Raw genomic sequence first — 19,024 nt, forward strand, 5'->3', positions numbered from 1 at the left:
TCTTTGTAATGAAAGATGTGTGCTTTGGAAACTTATCTTTTTGGCTCACTAACAAAAGACTCTTGTTAATGTGAGAATGTCAACATCTTTCATTAAACTTAAGTAATCAAAATCATTGCTAATAGGATTAACCAAATGTGAAAGATTTTGCATTAACTGAACTAATCAAAATTATGTCGGCAATGAAATTTTACTGTAGGATTAACCAAATGTGAAAGATTTTGCATTAATTGAAATTTCTGGTATATTTGACTTTACAATGTGGAAAAAAATATAAGTAAAAGAATGACCAAAGGACTAAAATAAAGAAAAGCAAAAACAGAGAGTTTTTTTTTCTGCAGATCCTGTGATTGTTCTTTACTGTTTACCTTTGCCCTTCTTTGAAGTGAAAGCTACTTAAGATTATCCTTAAAGAATCAATAATCTCATAAAGTTTTTCACTTTTTTCTTCTTCTTCCTCTTAATCAATCAATAATTACATTCAACCAAAACAAGACAGTCACAAGATTGCCTCTAAATCCTTTGATCCTTTGATGTGTATCTTCGTGTTCTCTGTTTCGCTGATTTGGATCTTGATCGAGTACTCGTCTTCTCTACCGATCTTTTGATCCTCCTCGTTCTTGACACAGCTCTGGTAGAAGAAGAAGTTGACTATGGTGTCAAGAACCAAGAAGAGTGCGTATAAGTAAGCTATGAAAGTTCCTTCAAGAGCTATGGATGTGATATCTCTGTCTCCGTTGTAATAAGATCTCACGACACGGTACTGAAACAAAGCTTCGATTCCTGCTAAGCCGAGATTGGTAGGAAGAGCAAGAGCCAATGCTGGTGAAGTTCTTTTTCGAATCAGAAGACACGCCTTGAGAATGTTTGTGTATCCTCCTGAGGAAGAAGAAGGTGACGAAACCAAGGCCAAATTGGAGATTACAAAGGCGTTTGCGATGATGATTGAGTATATGATAGCTGAGGATAGGGAGAGGAAAGTGTAAAAGTTTCTAGAAGAGAATCCAAAGGCTTCAAGGGTATTGAATGCTAAGAAGAACAGAGCAAAAGCAGAGGCGTTTGCAGAGATAAGGAAGAAGAAGCTACAAATGTAAGTTTTGAGAAGACGAAAGTAATAAACAGAGGAATCATCAGCAGAGTGATTGTTTGATAGAAGTTTGATAACGTAAGCTTTGGAGAAGAGGAGGAAAGTGAGGGAGAAAGGGAGAGTGAATAAAGATGAAGAAAAGGTTTGTGAGAGTTTAAGGCTCAAGATGTTGAAGAAATCAAGAGAAGATGAGAAACCCGCTCCACGAAAGAGCGTGTTAAGCCTCGCGTGAAGGATGGAAGAGGAAGAAGAGAAGAAAGGCTGAGAGAGGAGAAGACCGGCTGAGAAAGGGAGAGCCACGGCGGCTGCGGTGGTGACACGGTGGTAGTTTTTGAGGAAGGTGTGGATTGATCTTCTCATGAGCTTGCTTGGATCCTCCATTGTCTTCTTCATTCTAATTTTTTTGCTATTTTCTTTACTTTGAAGAAAAATTGGAAGATGTGTGTTTCTTGAATGATCCACCAAATCTTGAAAGGGCTTTCTCAACGAAGGTCCTCTTTTATATGTGTATATATAAATATATGTAATGATTTTTCAATATTATATATTTTCTTTTTTTGCTAAAAATTTAATTGTGGGTTGGGTGTTAGAGAAGGGAATGGAGATAGGCCAACCGATTTTGCCTGAAGATGAGGAGTTGTTTAGACAAGTTAATAAAACTAAACCTCTTTTTTTATTAGTAAAGCAAAGTTTTTTTTTTTTTGCGCATGGAATAGAGGATCTTTCTTGTGTGCGTAGAAGATAATTCATTATAAAACAATACACAAACACTTCCTTGTTAGGTTCTTTTGGGTATAATGTAGATTTGTTTCGTAGGTAATGTTGTTAGGAAGAAATAATTTTTTTGGGTTTAATTTTTGATACGTATTTCTTTGAAAAAGTCTTTTGCTTGTGTGATATGCTTAGTGCTTTAATTGGTTTTGGATGCTTACTATACACTCCATTGTATATACATATATACATGTATGTATGTGTGTTTGTAGATACATATTAAATTGTGAGAGAGTGTGTTCTATGAATTAGTATACAATTGAAAGGTTAATAATGATAGGTTTGAGGAAACTGGAGGCTTAGCTTTCAAGAAATTGAATAATGATAAGAGCTAAAAAGAGTAAAATAAAATTTTAAATTGGAAAGAAATGGTGCTCTTTTTTAAATGCTTTACTCATAATGTAAAACAACTTAAAATGATTTTTGAGTGAGAAATCTCCAAACTTTTTGAACTTGTCTTCAGGCGACTTGATCATATATATATGTTATACAACACCTACTAGTGTAGCTTTAGTGAAAAGTCTAGCCTAGATCATTTGATCGATTATATATTAATTACCAATTGTGTTCTTGATAATACAATAATATATAATGGAACCTTTATAACCAAGTTAAGAGTTTTGATTTTTAATCTCCAAGAGCTACAGTATATACAATTCGATTGAAGAGAGAAATTATCAAACTTTTTCCAACCTGTGGCATGCATTTGGTATGAAGTCTTGTTGACTTGGACCTGGTAGTTAGGGAGTTCTCCATTTGCTTGTTTGAAATTAATTATTTTCGTATATATAATTAATATATATTTGACCAAAAAAAATATTATATATATTATTATTAGTATTATATTGTTCCTTATCATCCACTCTCGATAATGTACTTTTTAATTAATGGCATGTTGTAATAATTTAGGGGTGATCCATTATAATTGAGTCTCATTAGAAGAACTAAACGAGAAAATTCGCATGAATTTTTTTTGCAAATTTATTTTCATATGTCTTAGCAAACATTTCGACAAGTAAACGCTTTGATATATTTTTCTTTTTCAACTGAAAATCTCATATGAATATTCGTAGTTTTTTTTTTTTTTTTGACTAGTGCTATATAAATTCTATGGGGGTTAAGAAAAGTATACGTTCATTGATCATTGATTTTGAGAGTTTGAATGATTTACTGATCAATCCGATCAGTTAGTAACATCAGTTGAAGCATAAGTTGTCGGTTTTTACCATGTGTGGTGTTAGCAATTTTGGATTTGTATATCAAGTATCAATTAGTAATTAATATAATGATTATAATGATTCATGATTTTTATATAACAAAGACAGAAAATTCAATCGGATGAACTCTGCCTACTTATATATGGAGAAATTAAACATCGCAATCAAATTTTGATCTTCCAATTAAAAATAGTACAATATTAAATTATTATATTGATAAGTATGGTAGAATCTCAAAGAAAAGGTTGAGCCGTTGAAGTGTTGGCGTTGTTGTAGTTTAGTACAACCGAACATCTGACGACACTATGGTTAGGTGAATTACCAATATAACGTTGGCATGCCTCTTTCTTAAATTACACTACCGATTTATTTAAGTAATTCTATTAACTTTAAAAAAAAATTAAGTAATTCTACTAATTATTATCTTATCATTTGGAAGTATTATGGGTTGTAATTATATTGCTACTTACGAGAGACGAAGAAAAATAAATATCACATGAATATTGATTTCATAAATGAAGAATTATTAACTTAAATTCTCCTCGGTACGAAATTTCAAATAGAATTATTTAACTGGTGGTTTAATTATAATGACTTAACAACAGTAGTTTTTAAAAATGTGTTATTTTTTTTTTTGACAATAAATGTGTTATTATAATCATGATACCGCATAATTCACAACAAAATATACCCATAATTAATTATTTACGTGTATCACAATTTATCTTCTTCTTTTTTTTCTTGCAATCTGAGCACAGTTTACTATCTAATTAATCTCAGTAATTTTTAATACTAACAATATGCATTATATGAATTTGAATGGTTACGCAACAACAAGCATATGAGTACAAACTATATCAAAATCATGGTGCTGTAAAAAAGGAAAAAAGAAAGTCAAATATCATGGTCTTCTATACTTAAGTGTTTAATTGATCAATCCAAACTGATTACATATATTTTTTCATAGCAAGAGAAAACTAAATTTAGACCATATCGGTTTTGTTTTTGTGATAGATGAAATACTTCCAAAAATGGTATGGTGGGACTAGAAGGACCGACCCCCCCCCCCCCCCCCCCCCTCCCCCCCGCCCAATAACTAGAATGGACAACAATGCTACCACCAGATTGTAAGTCAACATTCCCCCCCCCCCCCCCCCCCCCACCCCCATACCTTTGTTTTTAATCTTTTTGTTTTTCTGTATTTAAGTTAGAAGTAACCTGAATTACATGCTACAGTTTTAACTTTATGTAAAAATATTACGATATAAGAAGAAATCTAATGACTATGGTTTATAGTTTTAAATCTACGTTCACAAGTTCACAACCATAATATATAAAACATTTAATGTACCATAAGATTTAGATATCGATTAAGTATAAAATTCTCTTAAATACATTTGATATATTTTTTATACAATCACCATCATCATGACTACGGTGATCCAGAGTACCACATATATCTTGATTACTTGAATAACGAAGAGCCCGTCAATCATTGTTTAAATGTTATTTCGGATAGTGTTGTTTTATCAACCGATCCAGAGTATTGTGACATGTAATCTACCACCTAATCAATTATACAATTGAGTTTGTAATGATACATAAAACCACAAATCGAAGTTTATACATGTCACTCTAGATCGTACTAAATAGTAAAAAAAAAAAACATATGAAGATGCAAAAATACAACCATTACCAAAAAGAGAAACCTTTATTTATGTTCATTGGTTGACGTGGAATATATTTCTTTGAGGTTATCAAAGATACATGTACAATATAGTTAATGTCAAAACAAGAAAGGAAAAAAAAGATACATGTATAGTTAAAATCTAATGATTTATTTAATTAGTCTTTGATTTGTCAACACCAGTATATGATTAACCCGAATGAATGATTATAATTGTAAAAAAAAAACACGTGCAAGGGGGCTGGATTATTTACTTCTGATCTGTAAAGCTTTGGTGGTCAAGAGATAAAAACTCTATATACATATGGTTGATTGTATAAATTAAATTAATCTCAGAGTTTATCCAAACTTAAGTTGACTTCGAAATATTTATAGAGTTTTTAAGTCGTATAGTTAAGTTGAGCTATGTATGAAATAATTATCGAATTATAAGAGACAAACAAACAACAGTAGTTTATGAAAATAGCATTTCATGGTTGGCACTCGGCACATATTACATATATATATACTGTAACATAATTTCTAAAAATTTATAATAGATGATGAATGATATCCGATCGTTTCTAAAAATTTCTAGTAGAGACAAATCTCGTTTGCTTAAATTAGATGTGTAGTCTTAGAAGGTGAGGAACAACGTCCAAGAAATCAGATCTGGTGCTTCAGTTAAAAACGCCATAAAGCGTATACTTCAAAGGACAAGGCCTTACAGAAGATGTCAATCCACTAGAAGCACATTCACACACAGTTACAAGGCCTTTATCTTGGAACATGTATTTTAAGACCTTGTACAAGTTACAAGTTGGTGGGCGCGGGCCGCTTGGCAAACTAGATCAAGCTTCTTGATATGGTTAAACCGCACAAAAAGCCGAAACCAACATACTGTATAAGCATTCACGTTTGCTAGAAAAAAGGAAAAATATATCATTTACAAACATTATTATTATTATTATTTTTATTTTTTTCTTTTTTAAAAATCATTTAGAAAGATTATTATACTATTATAAATTAAAACAGCCTTCTTAGCTCAGTGGTAGAGCGCGTGGCTTTTAACCACGTGGTCGTGGGTTCGATCCCCACAGACGGCGAATGTTATATCGACCTTTTTACTTTTTTTTTTTCTTGAAAACGACACGTAGGCGGCAGGAGTAATCCAAAAAGCCAATGGGCTTTGGAAATTAAATGCAGATAATGATATTGGATTTTGACTTTTCAGGTTTGCACAGCGTGTCGTTTTTTATGTCCACTAAGCGTCGTCTGCACAAGTAAACTTTTAAGCATTTTTTTTTTTGGTTTTTGTTTTTCTTTTTAAATTTGTTCACATTTTGTTTTGCGTTCAATAAAATACAGTAGTTTTTTAAACAAAATTTTACAAAGTATTGAATTTATTGTTAACACTGACAAGAATATAATAGTTAAGATTAAAATAAAATCAAAAATACTCAAGAGTGTTTCCGTATTATCCAATTTAACCCCAAAAATAGAGAGAGAGCTAAACAGGGCTTTCACTAATTAACAAAAACGACCATTATTTTAAACACTGACTAACAAAATTATAGTAATCGGTAAAGGAGGATAATAGTTTGATACATATTGTTTTAGTTATTTTTTTTGCTATAACTGCCTACCAATTTGGTACCTCAAAGTTTAATTAGTTTGTGTGTAATTAGTAAACTCAAAACTCAAAAGTCAGAAACTTATCTGAAGTAAAATTATCCAAAAATTTAATTAAGCTTTTGACTCCATAATGAAATTCTCTTTTTTCCAATAATTAAAAAAATTAACATACACTTTTGCACGTTGCTCCTTACGTGCTCCCAACAAAACACACCAAAATAATATTTTTTTTTAACAAATCAAAGTAATAAAAAACAATAATTAAACAAAAATCCTTATATAATTATAATCGTAATCTCCCCGGCGGCAAGAGTTTTCCATAAATCGTATTTTACGTTCAAAATTTTTAAAACCATTCGTTTTCTTTATGGTAAACCTCTAATTCTCTCTATCTCCATAACCATCCACCACCGTCAAATACTCGCCGGAAATAATGGGAGGAGATTTTCGTAATTTCTCCTCCCACGTTTCCATCCTCTTCCTCCTCATCATCCTCTTCGCCGTCAAATCCAATTCCACGTACTCTCCAGCCGATAACTACCTCATCGACTGCGGCTCCTCCAGCGAAACAAAACTCTCCGACGGCCGTAACTTCAAATCCGATCAACAATCCGTAGCGTTTCTCCAAACAGACGAAGACATTAAAACCTCCGTCGACTCAATCCCAATCACCTCCTCCAACACAACCTCCTCTCTTCCTTTATACCTAACCGCTCGTATCTTCGCCGGCAAGTCAACTTACTCCTTCTACATCTCACGACCTGGTCGTCACTGGATCCGTCTCCATTTCTACCCTCTCATTCATCCTCTCCACAACCTCACAGACTCTGTCTTCTCCGTCACCACCGACACCACCGTCCTCTTACACGACTTCTCAACCAGAGACACTTCTTCCGTCGTCTTCAAAGAGTATCTCATCTACGCAGCCGAGAAGCTCTCTCTATATTTCAAACCTCACAAAGGCTCAACGGCTTTTATAAACGCCGTTGAGATCGTCTCAGTTCCCGACGAGCTTGTCCCTGACTCTGCTTCCTCTGTTCCTCAAGCTCCTGATTTCAGAGGTTTAAGCAGCTTCTCTCTTCAAACCTCTCATCGTTTAAACATCGGCGGCGATTTGATATCTCCCAAGATTGATCCTCTTTCTCGTACTTGGATCTCTGATAAACCTTACAATACGTTCCCTCAAGGTTCGAGAAATGTCACCGTTGATCCTAGTACCATTACTTATCCTGACGGTGGAGCTACCGCGTTGATCGCTCCTCATCCGGTTTACGCCACGGCAGAGGAAATGGCCGATGCGCAAACCTCGCAACCTAACTTTAATCTCTCGTGGAGAATGAGTGTTGATTCGGGTCATGATTACTTCATCAGGTTACATTTTTGTGACATTGTTAGCAAATCGCTTAACGATCTTGTCTTCAATGTTTTCATCAATAAGCTCTCTGCCATTTCCGGACTCGATCTCTCTTCCTTAACCAACGCTTTAGGCACTGCCTATTACGCGGATTTCGTGCTTAATGCGTCTGCTATCACCAATGGCTCGATTCTGATTCAGGTTGGACCGACTACGAATCTTCAGACGGGTAAACCGAATGCGATTCTTAACGGTTTAGAGATCATGAAGCTGAACAATGCAGCTGGGAGTTTAGATGGGCTTTTCGGAGTTGATGGGAAATACAAAGGGCCTATTGGTGGGATGTCGTCTAAGAAGCTTGCGATTGCGGGTATTGGATTCGTGATGGCGCTAACTGCTTTGTTAGGTGTTGTTGTGTTGCTTGTTAGATGGCAGAGGCGGCCTAAAGACTGGCAAAAACAGAATAGTTTCTCGTCGTGGTTGCTTCCTTTGCACGCAAGTCACTCCAGTTACATCTCGAGTAAAGGCGGGTCCACGACGTCGAGGCGGATGAGTATTTTCGGGTCCAAGAAGAGCAAGAGCAATGGATTCTCTAGCTTCTTCTCTAACCAGGGATTAGGACGGTACTTCCCTTTTACTGAACTGCAGATCGCAACGCAGAACTTTGATGAGAAATCAGTGATTGGAGTTGGAGGATTCGGGAAAGTGTATATAGGAGAAATCGACGGTGGGACACAAGTAGCGATCAAAAGAGGGAGTCAGGGTTCAGAGCAAGGAATCACAGAGTTTCAGACAGAGATCCAGATGTTGTCTAAACTTAGACACAGACATTTAGTGTCTTTAATCGGATTCTGCGACGAGAACAAAGAGATGATTCTCGTCTATGAGTACATGTCAAACGGTCCTCTACGTGACCATCTTTACGGCTCAAAAGAAAATGACCCTATCCCTATACCTACCTTGTCCTGGAAGCAACGTTTAGAGATCTGCATCGGATCAGCGCGTGGGCTTCACTATCTCCACACAGGTGCGGCTCAAGGGATCATTCACCGTGACGTCAAGACCACTAACATTCTCTTGGACGAGAACCTAGTCGCTAAAGTTTCTGACTTTGGACTCTCCAAAGACGCCCCTATGGAACAAGGGCATGTAAGTACCGCGGTGAAGGGTAGTTTTGGGTATTTAGACCCTGAGTACTTCCGAAGACAGCAACTCACTGATAAATCCGATGTGTACTCGTTTGGTGTGGTGTTATTCGAGGTTCTATGCGCGAGGCCAGTGATAAACCCACAGTTACCTAGAGAACAAGTTAACTTAGCAGAGTATGCTATGAATTTGCATAGAAAAGGTATGCTGGATAAAATCATCGACCCGAAAATCGTGGGAACGATTAGTAAAGGATCGTTGAGGAAGTTCGTGGAGGCAGCAGAGAAATGTCTAGCTGAGTATGGTGTTGATCGGCCTGGAATGGGAGATGTGTTGTGGAATCTTGAATATGCTTTGCAGCTTCAAGAAGCGTCCGCTCAAGTTGATTTGTCGGATGATAAGACTACAATGAATATTGAAATGGATTATATCCCCGGCGAGGAAATGTCGCGTCCAGTGCCGTGATGATGGTGGTTTCCGATGTGAAACTCTTGTTTGGTTAATTTTTTTTCTCCCCCTCATGTTTAGTTTTGGCTTTCACAAAGATGTAGGATGAACGAAAGCCTTATGGTTTGGTTTTTTACTTTCTTTTCCTAATTGCAGGTTCAGTTTATGTCTTTCCTTTACTTTGAAGGAAATGAGATTTTTCTTCTTTAATTTGTGATCTTTAAAAAAAAAGACATTTGGGTAGATTATGTTGTGTATACATTGATTTTTTTTCAATCTTTTTAATTTTTGTTTGATGATAATGAATTTTCCGAGTACCTATGACATATAGCTTCTATAAAACAAGCAACAAATTAACGAACGTAGTGAGGGCGTTTGCAGAGAATAGCTCAACTCTTGCATCAAATTGCTCAGATGAACGAGTTACTTGTAAAAATAACACATTCGATTGATCAGAGGAATCTCAAGTCCATGCTTCTGCATTATAGATTCATAGAAAGCAAAGAAATCACCTGGTACTGTTACATCGAATGTTCTAAACATGGGTAGAAAAAATCAATCAATACCCCATATTCTTCTTCTTTTTGCTTCTGCGTTTCGGTTTCGGTTTCAGTTTTGGCTTTGTTTTGCTCATTCTAGCATGAATCTTCAAGTTAAGTGCGCGGCGGTCCACCATTGTATCCTCCACTTCTTTCTTCTTCATTGGTTTGAAAACCTCTGTGACAGATGGATCAAGCAAATCAGTAGAGCAACTAAGTGTCACATCAAGTGACATGGCCTCTTCCCAAAGCTCTTTTCCTTTCTCAAAGTTTCCTCCTTTACATAGTTTTGGTATGAGCAGATCATAAACCGCACCATAACCACCCACAGAGCTTCTCTTCATCTTCTCAAACAATTGAAGCGCAAAATTTACCCGCTCGACCCCGCAAAGAACACCGATAAGATCATAATAGAATTTGCGTTCAGGTCTCAGTCCTCTCTCGATCATCTCGTCTACTATTTGGTTGCCTTTACCAAACCTTCCTGTCAAATACAAAACCCTCACAACAAAGTAGTAGCTCGCTGTATCAGGATCACATCCTGATCTCTTCATCTGCTCTAGAATCTGGCACGACTCTTTCACCCTTCTCGTCCTTCCCAAACAGGAGAGCAATATATTGTAACTAATAGATGTAGGTTGGATTTTGTAAGACTTCATCTCCAACATAATGTTCAAAGCTTCAGGAACAAGCCCTGAGGGGTTTCGGTTAACGTTTCTTTCGCAGAGGCATGTAAGCAACGAGTTGAAACAGAACAAATCAGGTGCAATCCCGGCTGATTTCATATCTTGTATAACTCTTCTTGCTTCCTTGACGTTTCTTTGTATAGACCAACCGAATAAAAGACTTCTGTACACAGACAATTCATTCCCAGAGATTGCATCCTTGTGATGATGCATAACTCCCAATGCTCTCTTCACATGTCCTCTTGAACAGAGCGCACTTATAATAGCTGTTACAGTGAAGCTATCTTGTGGACATGAAAACTTGTCCAAGATCTTGAAGATACCTATTGCATCTTCTTCTTTACCAATCTTAACCAGAGTTTCAGCGACAATGCTAAACGTTTGCTTGTCCATTGCCCGGTTCTGCTTCCTGATATCTGATAAGAGTATCTGAATAGCTGTATGATCTTTCTTCTCAGCCAAAACTCTGAGGACATGGTTGAATTCCTTGTCGTGTAAACTAGAAGAACCTAGGCTTTTACACGACCAGGAGAAAAACCTCAACAGTCTTCTCGGTGAAGTCTCGTTCTTGCAAGACTCGATCACTTGGGTAATAAGGTTGGATGATGGAGATATGGAAACCCGGTTCAAGTTTTCTTCAAGGTCATCTAGACCACCAATGGGGGAAGAAACGATCCTAATAACTTCCTGCAACTCCGTCAATGCATGGTTCGATTGATCTACCAAATGACGAGAGAAAAAATAACGTGTCAGCTTTGTAGTGTTTGTTAGCAACGTAAACGCGTTTGATCTGATCGTGGACTTCATCTTCTGTGAGGAATTTCATCAAACACTTGGTGTGCATGTGCTTCTCGAACGTCACGATTTATAATGCATTGAAAGGGCTGAGAAAGTTTCACTGGAGTTACATTGTTCTCAGAGTACACACAGCTCCGGTGAAAAAAATTCTCTAAGGAACACGAAATTCAGATTCCACTGAAAAAGATTTGATTTTGCAGAGATATAGAGACGGCAAAACAATATATACATCTGTTACACGACCCGCGTCAGAAAGGGTATTTTGGTCTTTTACATTCCATCACTCTTGAACGTTGAAAACGTATAAATTCAGAACCGGAATCGGACCGGATAAAACCAAGGATCGGGATACGATGGTTATAAGCCAAATTCTAACTGGAATGATTACCCCGAAACATTTTTTTCTTTAAATGGAAAATCGAATTTCTGATGAAGTAGTAAAGAAATTGCATATAATTGACGAATAATTTTGACATCAAAAAAATAAAGTAATCTGGTCAATGGTCGATGGCCAAAAGTAGTAATAAAAACGTTGAACCGGGACGAGACGTGTCTTGCGGTGAACAAACTTAAATATTTTATGCAGCCGTTGGTCCACCTGTAGAAACAAGATTCGCTGCTGTATAGAAGAACCAATCAGGAATACAAGTTTAGCCTACTAAATTAACTATAACTTTTATGATTATGACAACAATTTTATTTGTCTCCCAACAACTGATGACGAGATTAAGTGATTAACAACATTATGATCTTGGCTTTTTTTTTTTCTTTTTTGGTTTCTTTCTCTGACGTTTCGTGAGAAAATCAATATAGAACCATGAAACTTACATTACATGACACGATGTAAAGGAAAAGACCCTCGTGCTCATGTCTTCTTTTCTTTTTCTTTTTGCAATGCAATTTGCACATACTGTATCTGTATGTACATAATACATTATTACATTTACAAAGTAGAATTTAAAGAACTTGAAAAATCTTGAACATTCGATTTTCGTACACATTCGAAAATGATATCTAGCTGAATATTTTCAACCATTTTCACATGTTAATGAAACACACATGCAATGCTAATTGAACTCATCTATAACCACCAAGATAAGAGTGTTATAACTAAAATTCTAAAACGTGTTACATATTCTTCTTATCCAATGCCTTTTAGTTTTGGAAAGTGTCATAACTGTAAGAGTATAATTGAATTGTGTGATGAGATGCTAATTATAGATAAGATCATGCTTTGTTTTGTTTTTTTTTCCCTTTTTTTTGTATGTGTAACTAATTTAGATAACCAAAACGAAACCTCAAAATCGAATACCTAAAAGTTTGGTTTCTGATGGGTTTTTTTTGGTCAATATATCTTTTAAATGTGTGTCGATCTTTTGATTTTGATATGCAGATGCATCTTCTTATCTGTATCCACCACAATATCAAAAAAATATCATAAGATATTTTTGAAAAAAATGACGTGGCCTTTTCTCTATCTCTACCAAACTATCCACACCACTTTTTTTTTTTTTTTTTGCTGCACTTTTTAATATCCACGCGCCTAAAAATATCTTAAAGACCCCACCATTTTATTAAGCTAAACACTTTCGTGTGGAAACTTTTGATCTCCACCGTCCAACACTATCCTCATTCAACGGTCTCTGATCTCTCTCTAAATTTGGCTCTTTTTCGCGTCTCATAATTTGACAATTGAATTGATTGACAAAAACAAAACAAATGAGTCTTCTCACTTCTCTTGTCGGAAACTATCCTTCTCTCTCTCCTCATCTCACCGCCGGCGTTACGCCGGATCTCCGGTGAATTTTGCTGAGCTTCTTCTTTATCGATTCTTGATTCCTTTTATTAAAATAAAACAAAATCAAGAATTCTCACTTTTTTGTTGTTGTTGTTGGGGTTGTCTTTTCATCACTTTGTTCTTAGATTTAGCTTTTTCTTCTCTTGTTGTTTTGGTTTCCCATGGCTAAAAGATTAGGTTGGGGGATAAAAAGAGTAGTTTTTTGTTTGGTTGTGAGATTAAAGTTTGCTTTGTAAGGATATATAATTTGGCGACTTTTGTAGGGACACTGTACCGGAAACCCTAGTTTCTGATTTGGCCATGGAATTATCATAGCACTTACTATTGTCGGCTGTTTGTACTCTAGTTTTGTAATATCTTTTTTTTTTTTTTTTTGGGGGTTAGGGAAGATAGTTTTGTCTTCTGTCATTAGATATTTTTGTGTGTGTTTAGTTGTAAATCTGATCATGGATTTGAACGGTGAGTGTAAGGGAGGAGATGGGTTCATTGATAGAAGCAGAGTCAGGATTTTGCTTTGTGACAATGATTCCAAGAGCTTGGGAGAGGTTTTTACTCTCCTTTCTCAGTGTTCTTACCAGGGTATGATTTTTTTGAACTAACTGCTTTTTCCTTATTTGTCTTGTCAAAGATCCTTTTTTTATTTGTCATCAAATTGTGGGATTACTACTGTAGTAGATTGGAGATCCATTAAGGGTTTCTTGTGGTCTTTGTCTTGTTCTTGTGACACGCATGCTTTGAAGCCAGTTGTTTCATTGGTCAGTCAGATATAAGACATTTTTAAGTACCATATTTTCGTCTTTGAATGCATCTATATAGTGTCTATTGCTTTCTTCTTTGGACCTTTTGGATGATACATTGGATGAAATGGTTTTTATTTTCATTGGAATGCAGTGACTTCAGTGAAATCAGCAAGGCAGGTGATTGACGCACTTAATGCAGAGGGACCTGATATCGACATTATACTGGCAGAAATTGATCTCCCAATGGCCAAGGGTATGAAGATGCTGAGGTACATCACACGAGACAAAGATCTTCGGAGGATCCCTGTGATAAGTAAGCTGTGTTCTTTGCCCTTCTTCTTCGTTTTATTATTTAGTCATGATCATTAGCCTTATAATATTTTTATTTATTTGAAGTGATGTCGAGGCAAGACGAGGTCCCTGTCGTGGTAAAGTGCTTGAAGCTAGGTGCAGCTGACTACCTTGTGAAGCCTCTTCGGACCAACGAGCTTCTGAACTTGTGGACACACATGTGGAGAAGACGACGCATGGTTTGTTTTGCTTGTCTAAAGTTCTGTATATACGCCTTACTGTTTTTCGAGTATTTCTTGATAGCGATTTCTGTCTTCTTTTAGAAATAGAAGATCTTGATGCATGAAGTTAATGCGGTTGATCTAATATGTTTGTTTTGGCAGCTAGGACTTGCTGAGAAGAATATGTTGAGTTATGATTTTGATCTCGTGGGATCTGATCCAAGTGATCCAAACACAAATAGTACCAACCTGTTCTCTGACGACACAGATGATAGAAGTCACAGGTCCACCAACCCGCAGAGAGGAAATATAAGTCACCAGGAAAATGAGGTGAGAAAGTATTTGACAGTTTAAAGCCCTCTGAAATGGAGAAGAACTGATTTTTTTTAGTTTGCGCTCATGCTTGTACTGGTAGTGGTCTGTTGCTATTGCTCCTGTTCAAGCTGGTGATGGTGGTCTTGGTGCTGATGGAACAGCTACTTCTTCTCTTGCTGTTACTGCTATAGAGCCTTCACTAAGTCATCATGCTGGGTCTCACCATGAACCAATGAAAAGAAATAGTAATCCAGGTGATTACTTCTCTTTGATATAGACTTTCTAATAGCTAGTCTCTAAGCTTTTTTTTTTTTTGGTGAATTCTAATATAGCTGGGGTGTTTTTGCAGTACAATGTTCTTCAGTTCCAAAGAAAAGTAGATTGAAGATCGGAGAGTCCTCTGCTTTCTTCACATATGTCAAATCTACTGTCCTAAGAACTAGTAGTCAGGATCCTCCTCATGTCAATGAAAATGGCTCACTTCATCTTCATCGTGGTTTGGCGGAGAAGTTTCAAGCGGTGGCTAGTGGAGGGATCATCAGCACCAAACAAGCCCGCAAAAGTAAAGAGACCGAGAAAACACACTCTCAAGGAGAGAACTTACATAATGGCACCAGCTATCCACATTCCCTTGAGCGGTCACGCACGCTTCCGACATCAATGGACTTTAATAGTAGGAACTACCAAGAAGTAAATATGAATACTCCCCCGGCCCCGGTTGCTATGAACAGAAGTAAGGATTCATCTCAAATTGATGGCTCAGGTTTCTCTGCACAAAATGCTTATCCTTACTATATGCATGGGGTCATGAACCAAGTTATGATGCAATCAGCAGCCATGATGCCTCAGTATGGTCATCAACTTCCTCATTGCCCACCTAATCATCCGAATGGAATGACAGGATATCCTTACTACCACCACCCACACCCACACCCACACCCACACCCAATGAACACATCATTACAGCACAGTCAGATGTCTTTACAGAATGGTCAGATGTCTATGGTTCATCATTCTTGGTCACCAGCAGGAAATCACTCTTCTAATGAGGTGAGGGTGAATAAACTTGACAGAAGAGAGGAAGCTCTGCTTAAATTTAGAAGAAAAAGGAACCAAAGGTGTTTTGATAAAAAGATTAGGTATGTGAATAGGAAACGCCTTGCTGAGAGGAGACCACGTGTTAAGGGTCAGTTTGTTAGGAAGATGAACGGCGTGAATGTTGATTTGAATGGGCAGCCTGACTCTGCTGACTATGATGATGATGAAGAGGAGGAAGAAGAAGAAGAAGAGGAGAACCGTGATTCATCTCCTCAGGATGATGCTCTGGGAACTTAGACATTTAAAGAACTGAAAACCATGTTGTGTTATACCGATTTGCTTGCATCTTATCAAACAACAACATGATGGTCGACTAACACAGAAAGGATTCTGCTGCTACAGCCAAAAAAACATCGAATTTCAAGTCCTCTCGAAGGAAATGTTGGCTCTTGCGGCTCAACTTTGTCAGAGCATTGAAAGCAGTCTGTGGGTGTAGCTTACTTCGTTGATACATATAATGTGTTTTTGTTATGTTCACTCGTATATTGTGTATTAACCTTTCTTCTCCTTCTAGCATCATCATTTACTTGAATCTTGTTTTTCCATTGTTACTCACCTGTTTTAATATATTTCATTACCTATGAAAAGAGAGACATGTGTTCCCTAAATGAAAGGTTCTTTCATTACTCTGATGGACGTAAGATTGCAAATGCAATTCTGTTACAGTTACAGACAAGAAACCATGTGCATATGACAAATCTAAATCTGGATAGCAAGTAATTTGGAACTAAGAACATAATTTAGCTATCTACTGAACAGCAGTTCTGTATTGGTCTTTCATGAGTACATAAACTAATCCCTAGAGTCCACTAAACTCTAATTTCTTAACTTACTCTCTGTGGTGCTATTGAGTAATGTTTACTGATGTATAACTAGCTTTTTGGCAACTAAACGGATTCCAGCTCTCTGCTGATAATCGTATGGCTCCAGAGACAAGAAAGCGTCCAGAACGGTTCCACGATTCAACAAAGACTCAAGCTCCTCAGCCTTCGGGTTGCAAGAAATGAGTTTCTGAATAGCGGTAGCTCCAGAGAACTCTTTCTGGTGTATCTCAGCTGCATACCGGTCTACATCCCCATTAAACTCTGTGGGTACACTGCACAAACAAAGAAACAATCAGGAAACGCTAAGCAAACATGGTTTCTAAATGAAACCAGTAAAAGGAGATATAGGCGAACTTACTGTATCCTTGCGGTAGGACAGTTCAGAAATTCTTTCATTGGCATGACCGCTGGGTTCCACTCAGAACCACTGCCTGAATCAACAGATATTGTTTGTGCAGCACTGTCACATTCTTGCAGTACACTGCAGAGACTGGGATACAGATCAACTAAAAAGTTCAGCCTCCGTCTCCCAGCTTTGTCCATAAATTTCCCATTAATTCCAAACCGTACTTTCAGACGAGGACAATGGAGCTGAAGGGGTTTGTCCCCAAGGAAGAGCTGTAGCTTCATTGTTTGGCTCCCATCATATAATGGGATATGAGTAGCTCTGATACTTGAAATAGATATTTTATCTAGCTCAAAGAATCCTTCCTGGTCACTGGTACCCTCAGACTCAGAGGCAACAGCCTCAGACTGCTGATTTTTTTCTTCCATGGGAAAATCTGATTGAAGAACCTCTGGCGCTATTTCGTTTTTCAAAGTGCTCATATCAAACGGATCCGTTTGAGCTTCTGCGGATGAAACAAATGATAAAATAGGTATAGTTGTACTGTTTTCTCCTGTCTTCTGATCAGTGGGAGATTGAAGAGGAGATGTTTTGATATTCCTACGCCTTCTTGAACTTGTTTCTGGAGTAGTAGTAACCGAGTTCTCTATAAGTTCATCTGGAAGGCTTGATTCCTGTTGCAACATAGCATACATTTAAATCAAATATATTCCAAAAATCCATAAACAAAGCGATTGGGACACAACACAAGATATTCAATCTCGAGGAGATAAAAGAGAGCATACCAAGAACAAAACAGTAGCACAATACTTGAGAACCTCCAAATTCATCCTGACATCGTCCAGACTCCTACAAAGATTAAAGAAACTTGCAAAGCATTAGAACTCAGCCAGCCTATTGAAACACCGTAATACAAAAAGCTCGCATATATAACTTACCTATGCGTCTGGTTGCCAAGTCCAAAGTATTTAGCCAAAGTCGCCATCTGTCCAAACAATGCAGGGAAACAGAATACGCTTCAAAAAAACTGTCAAATTCGAATTCAAGAGCTAATCTCTATCAAGCAAATAAAAAAAATACACAGATCAAATCATGTCTATTCAAACAAAAAGATAAAGTCTCCAGAGAACATGTCTCTCTCTCTCTAGGATCATTGTTTACCTTCATATCACCAGCTCTCCTCCCAAACCTTTGAGTAAGCAAAGCTAACGAGTCAATGGTGCCTTTTGGCACAGGTGGATCTCGTCCAATCTCAGCAAATGCTTCTCTTATCCTTGGACAATCGAACTTCAATATATTGTGACCAGCCCATATCCTTCCTACAAGATAAACCAAAAAACCAAAACATCAACACACCTAAACAAAAAAAAAAACTCAAGAAAGTTCTCAACTTTGAGCTCAGATTGTGACAGTTTCATCTCCATTGGCACCTAGAAACACACAATTCTTCAAAAAGAACATAAATTTCGTCTCTAGTTCCAATTCAGCTATACCATACCATGGAGAATATCGAAGACAGTGTCAGCTATATCTGCAAAACTAGGAGCTGGCTCGACGTCTTCACGTTTGATACCGTTGCACTTAACCGAGCGAGGCGTGATGAAGTCGAGATTAGCAGGTCGAACCAGGATGGAGTAGTTTCGTAGCTCAACTAGCTTCTTTGGACAAACCAAGATCGATCCAAACTCCAGAATCGCGTACGGCTGACCAGGTCGGAACGGAATTGTCGTCTCGAGGTCGAAGAAAGCAATCTCTGAACGATCCTCAGCTGGAGTTAGACCAACCATTGTTAAAAGAGTCGGATTGAATTGAGCGAAAAATGTAAAAAGTATTGAACTTTTTATCGAAATTGAGGTCGGCGAGAGATTTATACGGAGAAGATTACTTGGTAAGGTGGGTTTTGTTTTACTTCCTTTTGCCCAATTTGCTAGGAAAAGGCCAAAGCTTAACCTGTAAAGATTCGTTTTTTATGTTCTTCTTCAAGTCAAGGTTTTGTTTTTAGTTCATCGCCCCTTTGACTCATTGACCGTGTTAGATCAGATTAA

At 37.2% G+C, this 19,024-nt stretch overlaps 4 protein-coding genes, 1 non-coding gene and 1 pseudogene across 6 annotated transcripts; 3 read left to right on the forward strand and 3 right to left on the reverse strand.

Annotated features, from left to right (window-relative positions):
- Window positions 1-201: 201 nt before the first annotated feature.
- LOC104762247 (uncharacterized) lies at window positions 202-1,766 on the reverse strand. The gene has a single exon (XM_010485498.3). The coding sequence runs from the start codon at window positions 1,478-1,480 to the stop codon at window positions 500-502; it is 981 nt and encodes a 326-aa protein (XP_010483800.2). The 5' UTR covers window positions 1,481-1,766; the 3' UTR covers window positions 202-499.
- A 4,009-nt stretch (window positions 1,767-5,775) lies between these two features.
- TRNAK-UUU (transfer RNA lysine (anticodon UUU)) lies at window positions 5,776-5,847 on the forward strand. Its single transcript has one exon. It is a non-coding gene; the product is annotated as a tRNA-Lys (tRNA).
- Window positions 5,848-6,692: 845 nt separating this feature from the next.
- LOC104762248 (putative receptor-like protein kinase At5g61350) lies at window positions 6,693-9,642 on the forward strand. The gene has a single exon (XM_087497410.1). It carries the CDS (start codon window positions 6,810-6,812, stop codon window positions 9,339-9,341), a length of 2,532 nt encoding a protein of 843 aa, XP_087353536.1. The 5' UTR covers window positions 6,693-6,809; the 3' UTR covers window positions 9,342-9,642.
- A 108-nt stretch (window positions 9,643-9,750) lies between these two features.
- LOC104762249 (pentatricopeptide repeat-containing protein At5g61370, mitochondrial pseudogene) lies at window positions 9,751-11,355 on the reverse strand (annotated as a pseudogene). Its single transcript, XR_015588060.1, has one exon. The product of XR_015588060.1 is annotated as a pentatricopeptide repeat-containing protein At5g61370, mitochondrial pseudogene (transcript).
- A 1,209-nt stretch (window positions 11,356-12,564) lies between these two features.
- LOC104762251 (two-component response regulator-like APRR1) lies at window positions 12,565-16,396 on the forward strand. Its single transcript, XM_010485505.3, has 6 exons — window positions 12,565-13,723; window positions 14,036-14,197; window positions 14,281-14,414; window positions 14,559-14,726; window positions 14,812-14,965; window positions 15,061-16,396. The coding sequence occupies exons 1-6, from the start codon at window positions 13,591-13,593 to the stop codon at window positions 16,044-16,046; spliced, it is 1,737 nt and encodes a 578-aa protein (XP_010483807.1). The 5' UTR covers window positions 12,565-13,590; the 3' UTR covers window positions 16,047-16,396.
- A 10-nt stretch (window positions 16,397-16,406) lies between these two features.
- Window positions 16,407-19,019, reverse strand: LOC104762250 (protein NEN2). The gene is made up of 6 exons (XM_010485504.3): window positions 18,478-19,019; window positions 18,141-18,298; window positions 17,918-17,964; window positions 17,765-17,828; window positions 16,992-17,653; window positions 16,407-16,905 (listed from the first exon to the last, which is right to left on the reverse strand). Exons 1-6 carry the CDS (start codon window positions 18,764-18,766, stop codon window positions 16,668-16,670), a joined length of 1,458 nt encoding a protein of 485 aa, XP_010483806.1. The 5' UTR covers window positions 18,767-19,019; the 3' UTR covers window positions 16,407-16,667.
- Between the last annotated feature and the right edge of the window lie 5 nt (window positions 19,020-19,024).

This window comes from Camelina sativa, chromosome 18, assembly GCF_030686135.1.
Source record: "Camelina sativa cultivar CO46 ecotype springtype chromosome 18, ASM3068613v1".
NCBI lineage: Eukaryota > Viridiplantae > Streptophyta > Magnoliopsida > Brassicales > Brassicaceae > Camelina > Camelina sativa.

Coding starts and splice junctions, on each gene's coding strand:
- LOC104762247 (XM_010485498.3), bottom strand. CDS start 1,480: ATGAAGAAGACAATGGAGGATCCAAGCAAGCTCATGAGAAGATCAATC.
- LOC104762251 (XM_010485505.3), top strand. CDS start 13,591: ATGGATTTGAACGGTGAGTGTAAGGGAGGAGATGGGTTCATTGATAGA. Junction 13,724..14,035: donor TTCTCAGTGTTCTTACCAGG/GTATGATTTTTT, acceptor ATTGGAATGCAG/TGACTTCAGTGAAATCAGCA. Junction 14,727..14,811: donor TAAGTCACCAGGAAAATGAG/GTGAGAAAGTAT, acceptor TTGTACTGGTAG/TGGTCTGTTGCTATTGCTCC.
- LOC104762248 (XM_087497410.1), top strand. CDS start 6,810: ATGGGAGGAGATTTTCGTAATTTCTCCTCCCACGTTTCCATCCTCTTC.
- LOC104762250 (XM_010485504.3), bottom strand. CDS start 18,766: ATGGTTGGTCTAACTCCAGCTGAGGATCGTTCAGAGATTGCTTTCTTC. Junction 17,829..17,917: donor CTTGGCAACCAGACGCATAG/GTAAGTTATATA, acceptor TAATCTTTGTAG/GAGTCTGGACGATGTCAGGA. Junction 16,906..16,991: donor TGTCCTACCGCAAGGATACA/GTAAGTTCGCCT, acceptor TTGTTTGTGCAG/TGTACCCACAGAGTTTAATG.